At 38.2% G+C, this 13,170-nt stretch overlaps 1 protein-coding gene across 1 annotated transcript in view; it reads right to left on the bottom strand.

The window, feature by feature from the left end:
- Positions 1-13,170, bottom strand: part of L3MBTL3 (l(3)mbt-like 3 (Drosophila)) — a 74,214-nt gene that overhangs the window by 5,202 nt on the left and 55,842 nt on the right. The window contains exons 16-18 of the mRNA XM_009880158.1: positions 9,117-9,263; positions 7,589-7,753; positions 4,562-4,653 (exon numbers count right to left, since the gene is read on the bottom strand). Coding sequence (XP_009878460.1) covers positions 4,562-4,653; positions 7,589-7,753; positions 9,117-9,263 — 404 coding nt within the window. The remainder of the gene's footprint in view (positions 1-4,561; positions 4,654-7,588; positions 7,754-9,116; positions 9,264-13,170) is intronic.

The raw sequence follows: 13,170 nt of genomic DNA, 5'->3' as shown, positions 1-13,170 counted from the left end.
GAGTGAAGAGGCATGCCTCAAATGATGTCAAACTGCGTAAAGACAACTACGTTCATTTCGATCCATTGCAAATGCAAAAGCAACATGCCTGCTATGAACTCGGGCCTGAATGCTTCCCACTTGCCCCGTAAAATTGTAGAAAAACTTCTGGAATTCATTTCTGAATGAAATAGCCAACAAAGAACTTATGCCTAATGCTCCTTACTAACGTGGCTTCATGCAATCGCTCCCAAATCCTTGTGCTATTTTTGTCTGGATCACTCACTTCTATTACAGCTCCATTCTATTTCCATTTTTGGGAAGTTGCTATTATTCACAGTTCTTCCTACCCTTACTGTTCTAGTTTCCATACTTTTGTGCCCAACAAGTAGGGCACAAATTCCTATTATAGATTTTTTTGCTAGTACAGTGGGATGGTCTAGAATATATAATGTGGCCAATATAGGATGTGATTACATTTGCTTCTGTTGTTCTGCTCCTCCAGATTAAATTTTTGTTACTTTCAAGACTCATCCTCATTTTATATCAATGTCCATTATTCAGAAGGTGACTCTTAAGCCATTTAGTCAGTATTGTCAGCCCAGTGATTAAATTTTTAAATAGAGTCCTTAATTTTTTCCTAACATCATATTCGTACTCCTGGAAGTGAGTTCCCTAAATGTCTGTTTACACTTCACTGTTGTTCTTCAAATGTTCCTTAGACCTTCTTCTACTACTAAAAATCTCAGTGAGAATGGAAAAGAGTTTTGTAAGGCAGCAAGCATGATGAAGGTAGAGCCTATTTTACCAAATAGTATCTTCCTCATTGTTCCCTAGAATCCCCTCCCCATCCTTATCCCGTTTTTTTCTTTGTAAAAAAGGTCTCTCAAGAGTCGAAAATATAAATATTTAGCTATTTTTCTGTTTTGCATTTGCAAACCTTGTAATACATTGATATTGTAAAATAAATAGCAGACAATACTGTGTGCAGAAAATTCCAAGCAAATTGCACTCCATTTTTGCACACATTTAAACATATGTATACATAAGAGTATATAGGTACATGCATAGTGAGTAGCAGCACTGACAGCTAAGGTTACCTATCTATCCCGTATGTCTCTATTTTCAATAGTTTACAGCTGTGTCAAACCCTAGGAGATCCAGATGAAAAATCTGTGCTGGGCATCTGTCCATGCTGTGTGTTTTTGTAAAACTTCAAGCAAACGCAGGTCAGCTGGTTATGAATGAGGTGAGCAGGAAAAAAGTTCACTAACGTGACACTGCATAATGCTGAACTTTGTACTCCATCTATCCACATTCAAGAGCTCTATTTAGTGACATGGAAAGGAATGCAGTGCCTAATGCCTTTGAGGATGTGGGTAAAAATGCCTCTGCTTCTCAGGCTGTGTGGTATCTGCCTCACAGGTAAGATGAATAGCACAAAAGGAGCATGTTAAGTGTCAATCTACCCAACTGGAAGGAGGTAAAGCGAAAAAAAAAAAAAAAGTCCCCAACCCTGAAGAAGGTATAAGTGCATCCCTGACAACAGAAAGTTTAGGTTTAGTGTGGGTAACTTCTTGCAAAAAAATAGTGCGAAGCACAGTATTGTGGCTACAATCTACGTCTCTAATACCAGACATCTCAAAGTCCTCCCTCCCTCATGCTCTGGTATTCTTCACTCTGTAAGCCCTGCTTCCCACAGAGAGGCTATCTGTGTTAGTGGGCCAGAGAAAGTATGCGATGTACTCCAATTTGTGTCTCAGTTTGGACATTTAGGAGAACAGTAACTTGAGGTGCACCATGGGTTAGCCGGTTTCATCACAGAGCCACAAAGAGCTCCTTGAACCGTGTAACTGAAGAAACAAAATCTGCTTGCCAGCTCCATGCAAGACAGCAGAGCCAGATACAGGAAGTTCAGATTTGTGACCACTGTTCTTCTCTGCTCACATTTTGCTTCAGCATCAGCCCACCTGCCTCTATATTCTTCTTCATACTTAATGCCACCTTGTTATCCTTCTCCCAGAATGGTATCTTCCTTAATTCACCTCTATCTTCTTCGGGAGTTATGTTCCAACAAAGTAACCTCATGTTTCAAAGAAGCTAAGTGGCAAACACTTCCTGGCATTAACAAGAGACCATTAACACAGTTCATTCCCTCCTGCATGTCCAAGGTCCTAGCATGTATCATGTTCTTAAGCACAGGATTTGTGTCTGTAAAAAAAGCTGTTATGAAGGGGCTATGATTGCAATTGAGTTCTTTATCTCCAAATAATCTTTCTCCAAAAACCATACGATAGCAGTACACATTTTATAAAGTATCAGTAGAGAACTGGTCAAGTGAGTATGGCAAAAGTAGGTTGAATAATAATAATGGAAGTGACATGCAGAAAAAATAGGGCAATAAGCACAGTTACCAGTAGTCACAGTTCAGAAAAGTCTGCACAAGTGCAATTATTTTAGCTTGAGCTTTCCATGACTATGATAGCAAGAACTCATTGATCCACTTTCATCCTAAAGGTTAAGTATTATGGCACATGTAAGTAATAATGGCACAAAATTATGTGTATAAAAAGGAGGTAAAAAGGATAACATTGTTAAACAATAACATAAGAAAGCGTTCTAGTTTTATAAATCTAATTATGCAAGACCCTATGCAGAAATGTATCCCAGTAAGCAGAGCTTGTTGGTGAAACTTTATCCAAATAGTTAATTCTGTCAAACTTAAAATGCTTAGAATAAAAAAAGAATTGCAGACAATTTAAAAATGCTCCAAAGTATTTGATTTTGAATTTTTCATATTGTGTTACATAACGCAAAGTCAACATCAAAACTGTATGTTTCCATTCTGCTGAAACAAAATACTTCAAATGACCAAAAAGCCTTTCTTTCATCTCCTTTAGAGAGATTCTTCTTTTAATGCTTCATTTTCTCCAGAACTCTGAACTACATCATGTTTCAAAACACCATAACAAACTGGATTTTGTATATCTTTTGCACAGCTCTTGTAATAGACGGAAGCCTTCATATTTCACACGCTCTTCAGAGTGCCTCTTAGATCTATCTGAAAAGCGCTGCAGACAAATGATGTTTTAAGATAAAAGAAATGTATCAGAGGTTAATAATTAAAAATTATACACTACCTTAATTTTATCTTTATGCAATGCTCTACTAGTCTCAAAGAATTTCCTGGGTTTTACAAGGATAAGCTCACTTAAAAGGTAAGAAATGTAGCCCTTTAAGAACCACAGTTACTCAAGTCCCAAGATTTTTGATGAAACCTTTAGAAATTTTGTTGCACAACAAACTGATGAAGAAAAAATCTAAATGTTTAAGGAATTGAATTATGAAATTAAGACATTTAGCTTCTCATTGAACTTGCACGAGTTAATAAAATTATTGCAGCAAAAGCTGCACTGAAACAATGCACCGAGTCAGTCCAATAACTAGCCTGACACACTAAGTTTCACACATGCAAAATAATCATCAAATCTGTGACATTCTGCATTTGTGCTATCTTCTTTTCAAACAATGAGGATAAAAATGAACAGCCACCTCAATCTGTCCAACTGGATCAGTGAACAGTCAAGAGTTTGGACACAGCTGTACACACAAACACACAGAATCACTGAATCAAAGAAAAGTACACGTTGGAAGGGACCTTTGGAGACCACACGATGCAACCTTCTGTTAAGAGCAGGGCATTAGACCAAGTTATCCAGGGCCTTGTCAAGCCAAGTCCTAAATATTTCCAGCAAGAGAGATTCCACCTCTTTTCTGTGAAGCCTACTCCAATTCTTCTCACTGTGAGAAGTTTCTTCCTTATATTCAGACAGAATTTCCCCTGAAGCAACTTGTGTCCATTTCCTTTTTTTCCCCACCACTGTGCATGCTGGAGGAGAGGGAACTTCCATTTTCTCTATAACTACACTTGCACTACTGGAAGACTGTGACTAGATTCCTCCAAACCTTCCCTTCCCAAATTCCTTCAACCTTTCTTCATACATCAAGTCCTTCAACCACCTAATAACCTTGGTGGCCCTCCGCTGGACTGTCTCTAGTTTTTAAATGAAGTGAAAATTTTAGCCATTCATCTCTAACACTCATGAAAAAGAAAGCACCCGTTCTGCATATGGGCTGCTGGAAAGTACCAGACTGCACAACAGACTGAGGTTGGGTTGAGTAAGTCACCTTAACTTTGCATTATGCCTGTAATGTGTAAATGCTTTTACTTTCTTCAATACACTTTTGAAGCAATAAGCAAACATTATACCTATACAACTCAGACTGTTTAATTACCTATTTGTAAAAGTCAGTGGAAAAATATTCTTGAAATTAAGCTCTTTATACCAGTATTTATTTTGCACTCATCTTTAAAACTTGGTAAAGTTCTTGGCAAAGCCTTTGATGATTACAAGATAAAGAAACACAGTGTTAGAAGTGTCGCTGTCAAGACATTTTTGGACACCAATAGTGAATGTGGAAAATAAGTTGCAATGCAGTTTCATGAAGAATTTCAAGGAATATCACACTCCTTTAGTTCTGCAGATTTTAATACGAAACTAGTGAAGTACTGCCAATTTACCTTTAATTTCATTTGAAAGGAGCAGCTTATTTTCTGTTTCCTCTTCTTCACACTCTTTGTTCTTTATGGAGTCCTTCGTTTGTAGTACTCCGCTGAGGAAAATAAGATGTTCAGTTTTTATTAATACATCATAAAAATCACTAAGCATGATGACATCGCTTGCCAACAATGCTATTAACACACCAGGATTCCCACAAAAAAGATGTTGTATCATCATAAAATAAAAAAAGAGAGGATCTAATTTCTGACTTACACAGATGGCATGACTACTGACATGAATTTTGCAATGAAGGCAATGAGTAGTCTAAGATTACATAAACCGTATCAACACACTTGACTTCATAACCGAAACTGGAAAATATATAAATGAAGCCAGGGACGTGTCTACAGCAGAAGATGGGAAGAGTAAAGAACACATATATAGCTGCATCTCCTACAAAGCCTTACTTGTTATCCAGGCCATTTTCAGGAGCTGTCTAAAACATTTACTCCTTTTTCTCTGCTCAAACTTCATCTCCACCCCACCCCAGCTCCTGTACTATACTGACACACTGTTGTGCAGCTGTCAATGATCCCACTGAAAAGATCTGTGTTCTTTTGTTACTGTTTTTGCATTACTTCCTCTCCAGCTAAGAGAGCCGCTCTTTCCCTGCTGACTGTGGCTGCTCCCTCAGCTCTGCCAGCCCAAACATTTGCAAAGAGGGACGCCTTACCCCTATCAAGAAAAATGGGGCAAGAGAGGTGGAGTAAGAGAACTTCTCAAAGGGGGATGGGTGTATGGGCATCTTAAAGTCAGCCCTGGGAAGTTCCTTTTCAAACTCTGCCTTCACAAGGTATTTCCAGCCTAGTTTCTAACAGAAATGATACTTATATGAACTTGCTGACATTGTGCATGTATTTATTTCCTTCTGCTTTTAAGAACTTGAGAACACTTCAGCCAATTCTTACTAAACCTTCACAGATGCAAAGCTCTCAGAGATAGTAAGTATATAATGAACATTTTCTAAAAACAGGCACCAGACAGAATGATCTTAAAGTCAAGACTACAAAAAAGTCCACTACATGAACTCGTACTTTACTATCTACCAGAGAAGCAAACAAGAACCCCTGTACAAATATCCCAAACACAGATAAAAAGCCCAACTAGAGCTACCACCTTGTTAGACATGAAGATTAGCTAACCTCAAAACACAAAGCCACAGAGAAACAGACCAGTTTAGTTCAATTGTTTACACTTATACTATTAAATACAATTATATATTTAATACTATTTATACTATTAAATACATGTAAGAATTTGGGAATAAATCATCCAGGAGCTGCAAGTTCACCAACATCAACAGAAATATATTTTACACACTATTAATAGTTCAAAATGAATACAACAAATTGGAAAATCCAACCTTTGTAGTACAGGAGGACACAGATAATAACGGTATGACAAGTAGTGTCAGTGGAATGCATACAGCAGGCATGCCTTCTTGTGCCACAAAGGACTTTTCCACCGTATCTTCCTCAGAAATACCACCTGCATTTATTTACTTAAAAATTATTTTCCTAACCTCCACAAACACAGAAAACTTCTAAAGTAAGATGCTATAAAGGAGTGCAATTAATTACAAAGCCAAAGTAAATTATTATTGTAATTCAACATAAGGGAGATCACCAAAACCTGTGAGGAAACACGTATCTTCCTATTTTCTTGAGGACAATTTTCATAGCAACATACAGCCAGAAATTTTGTTTCACTAGTTAAATACAAGTTAGTACTATGAATTGAAGGTTTTGGGGAAAGGGTTGGAAGACAAATTGAATTTTCTTTTAAGAGGTAGTACCATTTGATTCCCAAGTCTGACTGTTCACCTTCCTTAACTGTAAATATTTCCAGAATGGAATTCCTATTACAGTGAAATTCTTCTGCTACTCTGAAGATAGTATAAAGATACCTTCAAATTAAAATTGAATATGCTGTAGGCATGTAAATTTTATGTTGAATTTTCACCTCAGGAACATTCCAGAGGGACTGACTGCAGTTTTTACACACATTTTTGCAACCCAAAATCTTCTAGTATACCTGTTAGTATGCACAGATACTTCTTACTAGTCCAAAAAAAAAAAAAAAAAAAAGAGTAATTGGAACTGGAATTTAGCCAAGTACCACTTAGATTTAACACAACAAAATAAATCTCATGTTTAGCTTCATATGTGGTTGGTTCCTCAATCAAGGACTTCTATGAAACAAAATATTACCCAGAATATGAAGGTATACAGAACGGTACTGAAGTCAAAGATAATTAAATCCACACCATAAGCTCTGCAGCTAAAGAGCACACAAGTATACACATCTGTGTCTTCAATTATGCATGTGTACTTTGAATACACTTCTAAAAAGATCCACTGGGTATTGCAATAACCAGATGCTCAATATTTTATAACTCTAGCAGTTCACATATACCTAATGTTGTGAACACTATTTTTTGTGCCTTTTTCAACAGAAGTTTATTCAACTAAAAGTCTTCTCTGGCTATGCTGGATACATAGGGAATGCAGAAAGCTAGATGGTAAAATGCAGATAGTCATCAGTGTATTCAAGGAGTTCAAATACAAACTGCAAAGCTTCTGGGTAGTTCAAAGCTGGCATGAGCCTGTTATTCTCTGAAGGAAAATGACTCAATATGGTGAACAGATAGCACATGTATTGGTTATTTTAGGTCTTCATAAAGATAGTATTTGTACATATACAATAAGATATTTGTACACAAAGGTAGGGAAGAAGGATCTCAACTTCCAATAATTTCTCTTTCTTGTAGTATTTTTCCTCTCCTCTCTGATATGCATTTCTTATTTCCTAAAGACGTTGTGACACGCCCCTATTTCTAATAGAAAGACAGTTGAAGAACTTCCATCTCCCTCCCCACTGCTTCCAAGAGTTCCATGAACAAATCACCGTACTGCATTGCCTGGTAAGCTGCATTTTAAACTGACCATCTCCAGACAACTCATACATTGAAAGGAACTGATAGTTACCCAGGTGCCTTCTTTTCTTTCACATCACATAACAGGGGCTTCTTGCAAGGAGATTTACTTTCTGCATCTTCCTCCTTAGTTGTTTCTGATACAGTTTTCCCAGATGATCGACTGTGAGCTGAAGATTTCATACCTATGTGACCAGGGCTGGGGCATTTTCTGTCACTGTTTAAAACAAATTAACAAAATGTTTAAAACTGAGAGCAGCTGAATTGTTATTCAACTTATTTGCTCTATGGGTAAAGAGTCATTAGTGTAATTGAAGAAACACAAGGGTTTCATTTGTTTTAAGAAACAAAAGAATTTGCCACCAACAAAATTGTAAACCTGGGATTTTCAGAGCTCTCTTCCCCATGAAATCAAAGGTAAAACATTCAGGCAATTCAACAGGAATAGAATTTGCCTAACATTATTTTTGATAACAAGCTATCCACTTCAAACATTTGCAACACCAGAAAACTGTGAAGTATCATTTTCCTCCTATCCCTTCTCTCCCTTCCATGATATGCCACTATCCAGTCGGGACCTGTTCAAAATGTTATGCAGTCTCTTAATTGGGACAATGAAAAAAGTAGCACTTGACACTGTCCCTGCCACAGAGAACACTGCTCAAACTGTTACTGGCTTCACCGGGACGCTACCTGGGCTACCTGTCAGAGGGTAATTAAGTCACTTCAGATTTCTACAACCCTACACTTACAAGAACAATCGAACCAGGCAGTGCTCTTTGACAGCTCAAGATTTTGGGTTTTAAAGCATGAAGCTGAAACTGTCCCCAAGAATGTCATTTAAAATACCATCTATTGAAAATATGTGGTCATTAGAGTGGGAACTGGAAATCTTCTCTACAAACATTCGTATTTTCACATTTACATTAATGTAGCCCTTGAAAAGAATGGAAAGTCTCTCTTTTCCTTTCGTCCTTGAATTCTCTATGTATCCTCACAGCCCAAAATAAGCACAGGAGTTGGTGTCCACAATTCCTGTCCACAATTCTGACTGTCACACCCCTTTGCTTTTGTGCAGTGCTCCTGCTAGAAGCATCAGCTACAGACTTTAGAATCGTTCCTGCAACACTCACTCCCAGTAATTTGATTCCCCACTCCCACAATAACAACAGAATTTGTAGTGGCTATTCTTGAAAAAGCAACATTAATTTACAGTCACGTCAATAAAGCCACCCCAGCAAACGAAAGAAACACAAACAAATTATTTTCTTAAGTTAAGCCAACTGGCAAACAATCCATTTTAAATTCCAATTAACCACTTAGTAGTCTAGATAGTTACACTGAAGACAAAACCAAACTCTCATTAAATCATACATAGTAAAATCAGTATCAGTCTTTGACAGCTCGGTGACCTTTTCGATAAGCACCGATGAAACCATTTCTTCCCTGTAAATGAAAATGTAGATTAATAGGCAAGCCCTTCTGAAATCATTCAGCCATTATACAACTACAAATTATGTTGCAGAACACTAAAATAAAGTACTGCTGTTAGTCACGGACGTCGCTTCTATTGTAATTACTTGATTACAGGAGAGGTGGATCTTTCACTCGATTCCACTTTTCTGTTCCTGGGGACAGGACTGGCTGCAGGCATCTCCCCGCTCAACCGGTCAGGTAAGAGGCTTTCTTTGTTCAAGTTCATCTCTGAATACGGGCAGCTGACCGCACTACAAGTTGAAGAAAAAAAACCCCTCTTTATTCTCAGACATTATTGACCTTACTCAACTCAAATGAAATGACATCAGAGGCCAGTTTTCTAGAAGCAGATGCAATCAATTAATATAAAGAAGATTAGAAAAAAATGGAATAAGTAGACATACTTTAAAATGTTAATAAATCCACTGATTAAAAACCACAACCTGAATGTTTTTTCCATTTCCTTTTGACAGCAACTTATGTAACATGAATTGTATTAATTTATATTAAAGCATGCATTCTTGAAAATTGCTTGCTGACTGCTTGCTTTCTCATGCCTTTAACAGCATTTTATACATAATACACAGGATGCCTTTGACTACCCACCTCTCTCCAAACAAAGTCATATTCCCATGGTTATTTTTCTTGCAAAGGAGGGTATTTCTATTATGTAATGTCCACACAGCACACAGAAGCTGCATTGCAAGGGATGCAGAGTATGAGGAATGGCACACATCCTCTTACTGCAGCAAATGCCCCATCTTCACAAATGTCATTTTGTGATACAGTCTTGTGAGGTAGTCTTTCCTATCATTCAACATCCTCTATTCACTACACTCCAAGTAGAGAGAGAGGGAATTGGACACTGTGCTTTGATAATGACTTCTAAATATGACTCTAAAAAATGTGAAAGTCCTATCTCCCACAAGATAGAGGAAAGGGAAGAACAGCAACACAGTACACACTGGGCTCTTGTTTCACTGATTGTTACATGCATGATTTCCAAACAGAACTGTCTAATATAAACAAGTCTACCTTACCAGCCACATGCCCTGCCACCTCCAAATTACAAACACTAAATAGAAAACCAACAGATTTTATTATCATGTTTGTTTTACAAAGCACAGAATAAAAAAAAAAAAAAAAAAGGCCTCTTAGTCAAAATATGCCATACATTCTCCTTTTCCTTTACTGATGAGGCTCTGGATTCACAATGTGTGTGAATCAACTCCTAGCATGAGATTGGACCAATATTAGTAATCTAATTTTGGTCTTACCAACATAAACAAAAAGTCGGTGGAAATTTACATTTCTCTCAGCATTAGCATAAAAGGAGAAAATTCCTTAAGGCTACACAGGCCAAGTCACTCGGTCCTTGCTGGGGTTATTGACACAGAAGTCCAATGACACATCTGATTTTGGCAGTTGGTTCATTTGAAAACAAGGCAGTATCAACATTTCTTTTTCATCCTTGTATAGCTGTGCTGATCTGAATTACGGAGGAAAAATATGCCAGCAGAATGTGAGTTCTGCTTTTCTAATCAAAATGAGACCCTCGTTTAAGGCCATTCCAAGCAGTTGGTGTTCCACAACAGCCTGTACGGTGTTCTCAAGGGACATACAGCCATCCATCCCCAGATGATCTACACGGGACAGTTATCTTTCCCTTCTTCTGAGGAACTGGGTGGTAATCCCAGCACCTCCTCTGACATACAAGCACTGAAGTTTTTTGCCATAAGAACCTTCATACCAGAACTTTACATAGCAGAGTAAGATACAGCCAAATGGGTGGCTGGACTCTGAAGTGCTACACTTGAAATAGGGTATTTTTTTTTGTTAATGAAAATGTTTTAAAAGACATGGAACAGAATATACAAAGAAAAACTTATCTTGGAGCATATAAGTTTTATTTCTAATTTCTCTTAAGCAGCATCTGGCATTTTATTTTTGATTTATTTATATACCTCTACTTACATTTATTTTTCAACCTACTGGTTTTGTCATTCTTAGGACTAGTCTCTGCCAGATGTTTCAAAAGAACAACAAAACATGAACTGAAAAGATGGGGAAGAAAAGAGGAATGCTAGGAAGGAGGGGAAGTTGTTTCATATTCTCAATTCTTTATATTGCTGCATCTATCACAATGATGCCTTTTTTCCCTTTCAAATGAACTACAAGATGAAAGATACAGGCTTCTATTCAGAAAAAGGTTTTAAGGAGCCAATGCTAGTGGGATTTAAGTTCTTGCTGTGACAAACTCATACCACTGTGATGAAATACAGTTATCAAAAACGCAGGAATCTTTTGGTTAATCTCAGTTCTGCCACTGCTGTAAGGCAAAGCATGTAATCTTCTTTTGGCTTTCTATGCTCACAGAGGCATTCTGAGGTTTAGTATTTTTAAGCGGTTAGAAGGCTCTCTCAAGGAAACACTAAACACTACCAATGTGGTATTTAACTTCAGTTGTGTATTATTAAACAAGCCTTATACCACAATGAAATCTGACAATACAATTTCATCTCCATCAGGTCTTCTGCTTACCAGCATCATTGATACTTTTAAGTTAAAAAAAATCAAGAAAAAGCTTCAAAATTCAGTCCTTCATTAGAACTTGCCTGTTTATATACTGCCTTTCCTTTAGTATTTTCTGGAAAAACAGAAGTTGAGTGACAATTTCAGTCAACAATAGTTGTAATAGTAACAAGGCTTTAGAACACTAGATTCAGATGAGGTTTTCTTTTTAATTAATCATTTGAGTTGCTGTATCATTTTTTAAAAACTCCTTGATAGTCCTTTGATGTTAGTATTACTTGGAGCAACAAAGAGAACCCTCATGGTTTCTTACTGTTGGCTTTGTTTCAACAAAACACGGCATGAATGAACCTGTGTATGAGTTACAATGGCTTCGGATCAATTAGCAAGTCCTCCTGAACCTCAGCGCCTCCAGACTTCAGTTCAGTTTAACTTGTCTACTACAAAGAATAAAAAATTAATCTTGTTATTTGTACACAATAGAAGTACTTGATTTATACAGGACTGTAAGTTTTACAGACAACTCATCTTAAGGATTCAGAAGTCTTGATGTTTAAGTTAAGGTCGGGGGCTGACCTCCTGGAGAGCAGCTCTGTGGAGAGGGACCTGGGAGTCCTGGTGGACAACAGGATGACCATGAGCCAGCAATGTGCCCTGGAGGCCAAGAAGGCCAATGGCATCCTGGGGTGCATCAAGAAGAGTGTGGCCAGCAGGTCGAGGGAGGTCATCCTCCCCCTCTACTCTGCCCTGGTGAGACCGCATCTGGAGTATTGTGTCCAGTTCTGGGCTCCCCAGTTCAAGAAAGACAGGGAACTGCTCGAGAGGGTCCAGCAAAGGGCAACAAAGATGATTAGGGGACTGGAGCACCTTTCTTATGAGGAAAGGCTGAGGGACTTGGGTCTCTTTAGTCTAGAGAAAAGAAGATTGAGGGGGGATCTTATTAATACTTACAAATACTTAAAGGGAGGATGCCAGGGGGATGGGAGCAGTCTTTTTTCAGTGGCGCCCAGTGATAGGACGAGGGGTAATGGGCATAAACTTGAACATAGGAAGTTCCATCTTAACATGAGAAGGAACTTCTTTACTTTGAGGGTAGTGGAGCACTGGAACAGGCTGCCCAGAGAGGTGGTGGAGTCTCCCACTCTGGAGACATTCAAAACCCGCCTGGACACTGTCCTGTGCAACGTGCTGTAGGTGACCCTGCTCTGGCAGGGGGGTTGGACTAGATGATCTCCAGAGGTCCCTTCCAACCCTAACCATTCTGTGAATTCTGTGAATTCTGTGGATTAAATTAGGATTTTTAACTCTTCTATCAACTTAAACCTGGACTTCTGCTTCAGCTTGCAGTTTGCCTTAGCACGCTATTTTGAAAACAGCAGAAGTTCAGAAGCCAGTTTCCAAAATGATCAGATGTCCTTGACTTGGGGGTACCAAGGTCTACCAGAGGCACAGTGAGCATGGTAAGAAGCGGAAGTAGCAGCAGGTACCCAGTTTGAAACCTCTACTATACATCTGATAGGGCTCTACACCCTCCAGCACTGCTTCACAGCTTTGAAACCAGTCAAATACAAAGACACTTAATTATCATCTGGGCTGCTTCAGTAGGCTCAACCCATGTTTCAGTAA

Source organism: Charadrius vociferus, unplaced genomic scaffold, assembly GCF_000708025.1.
Source record: "Charadrius vociferus isolate BGI_N301 unplaced genomic scaffold, ASM70802v2 scaffold82, whole genome shotgun sequence".
Taxonomy (NCBI): Eukaryota; Metazoa; Chordata; class Aves; order Charadriiformes; family Charadriidae; genus Charadrius; species Charadrius vociferus.
The sequence above is the reverse complement of the archived record's forward strand: the minus strand, read 5'-3'. Positions and strand labels throughout refer to the sequence as shown.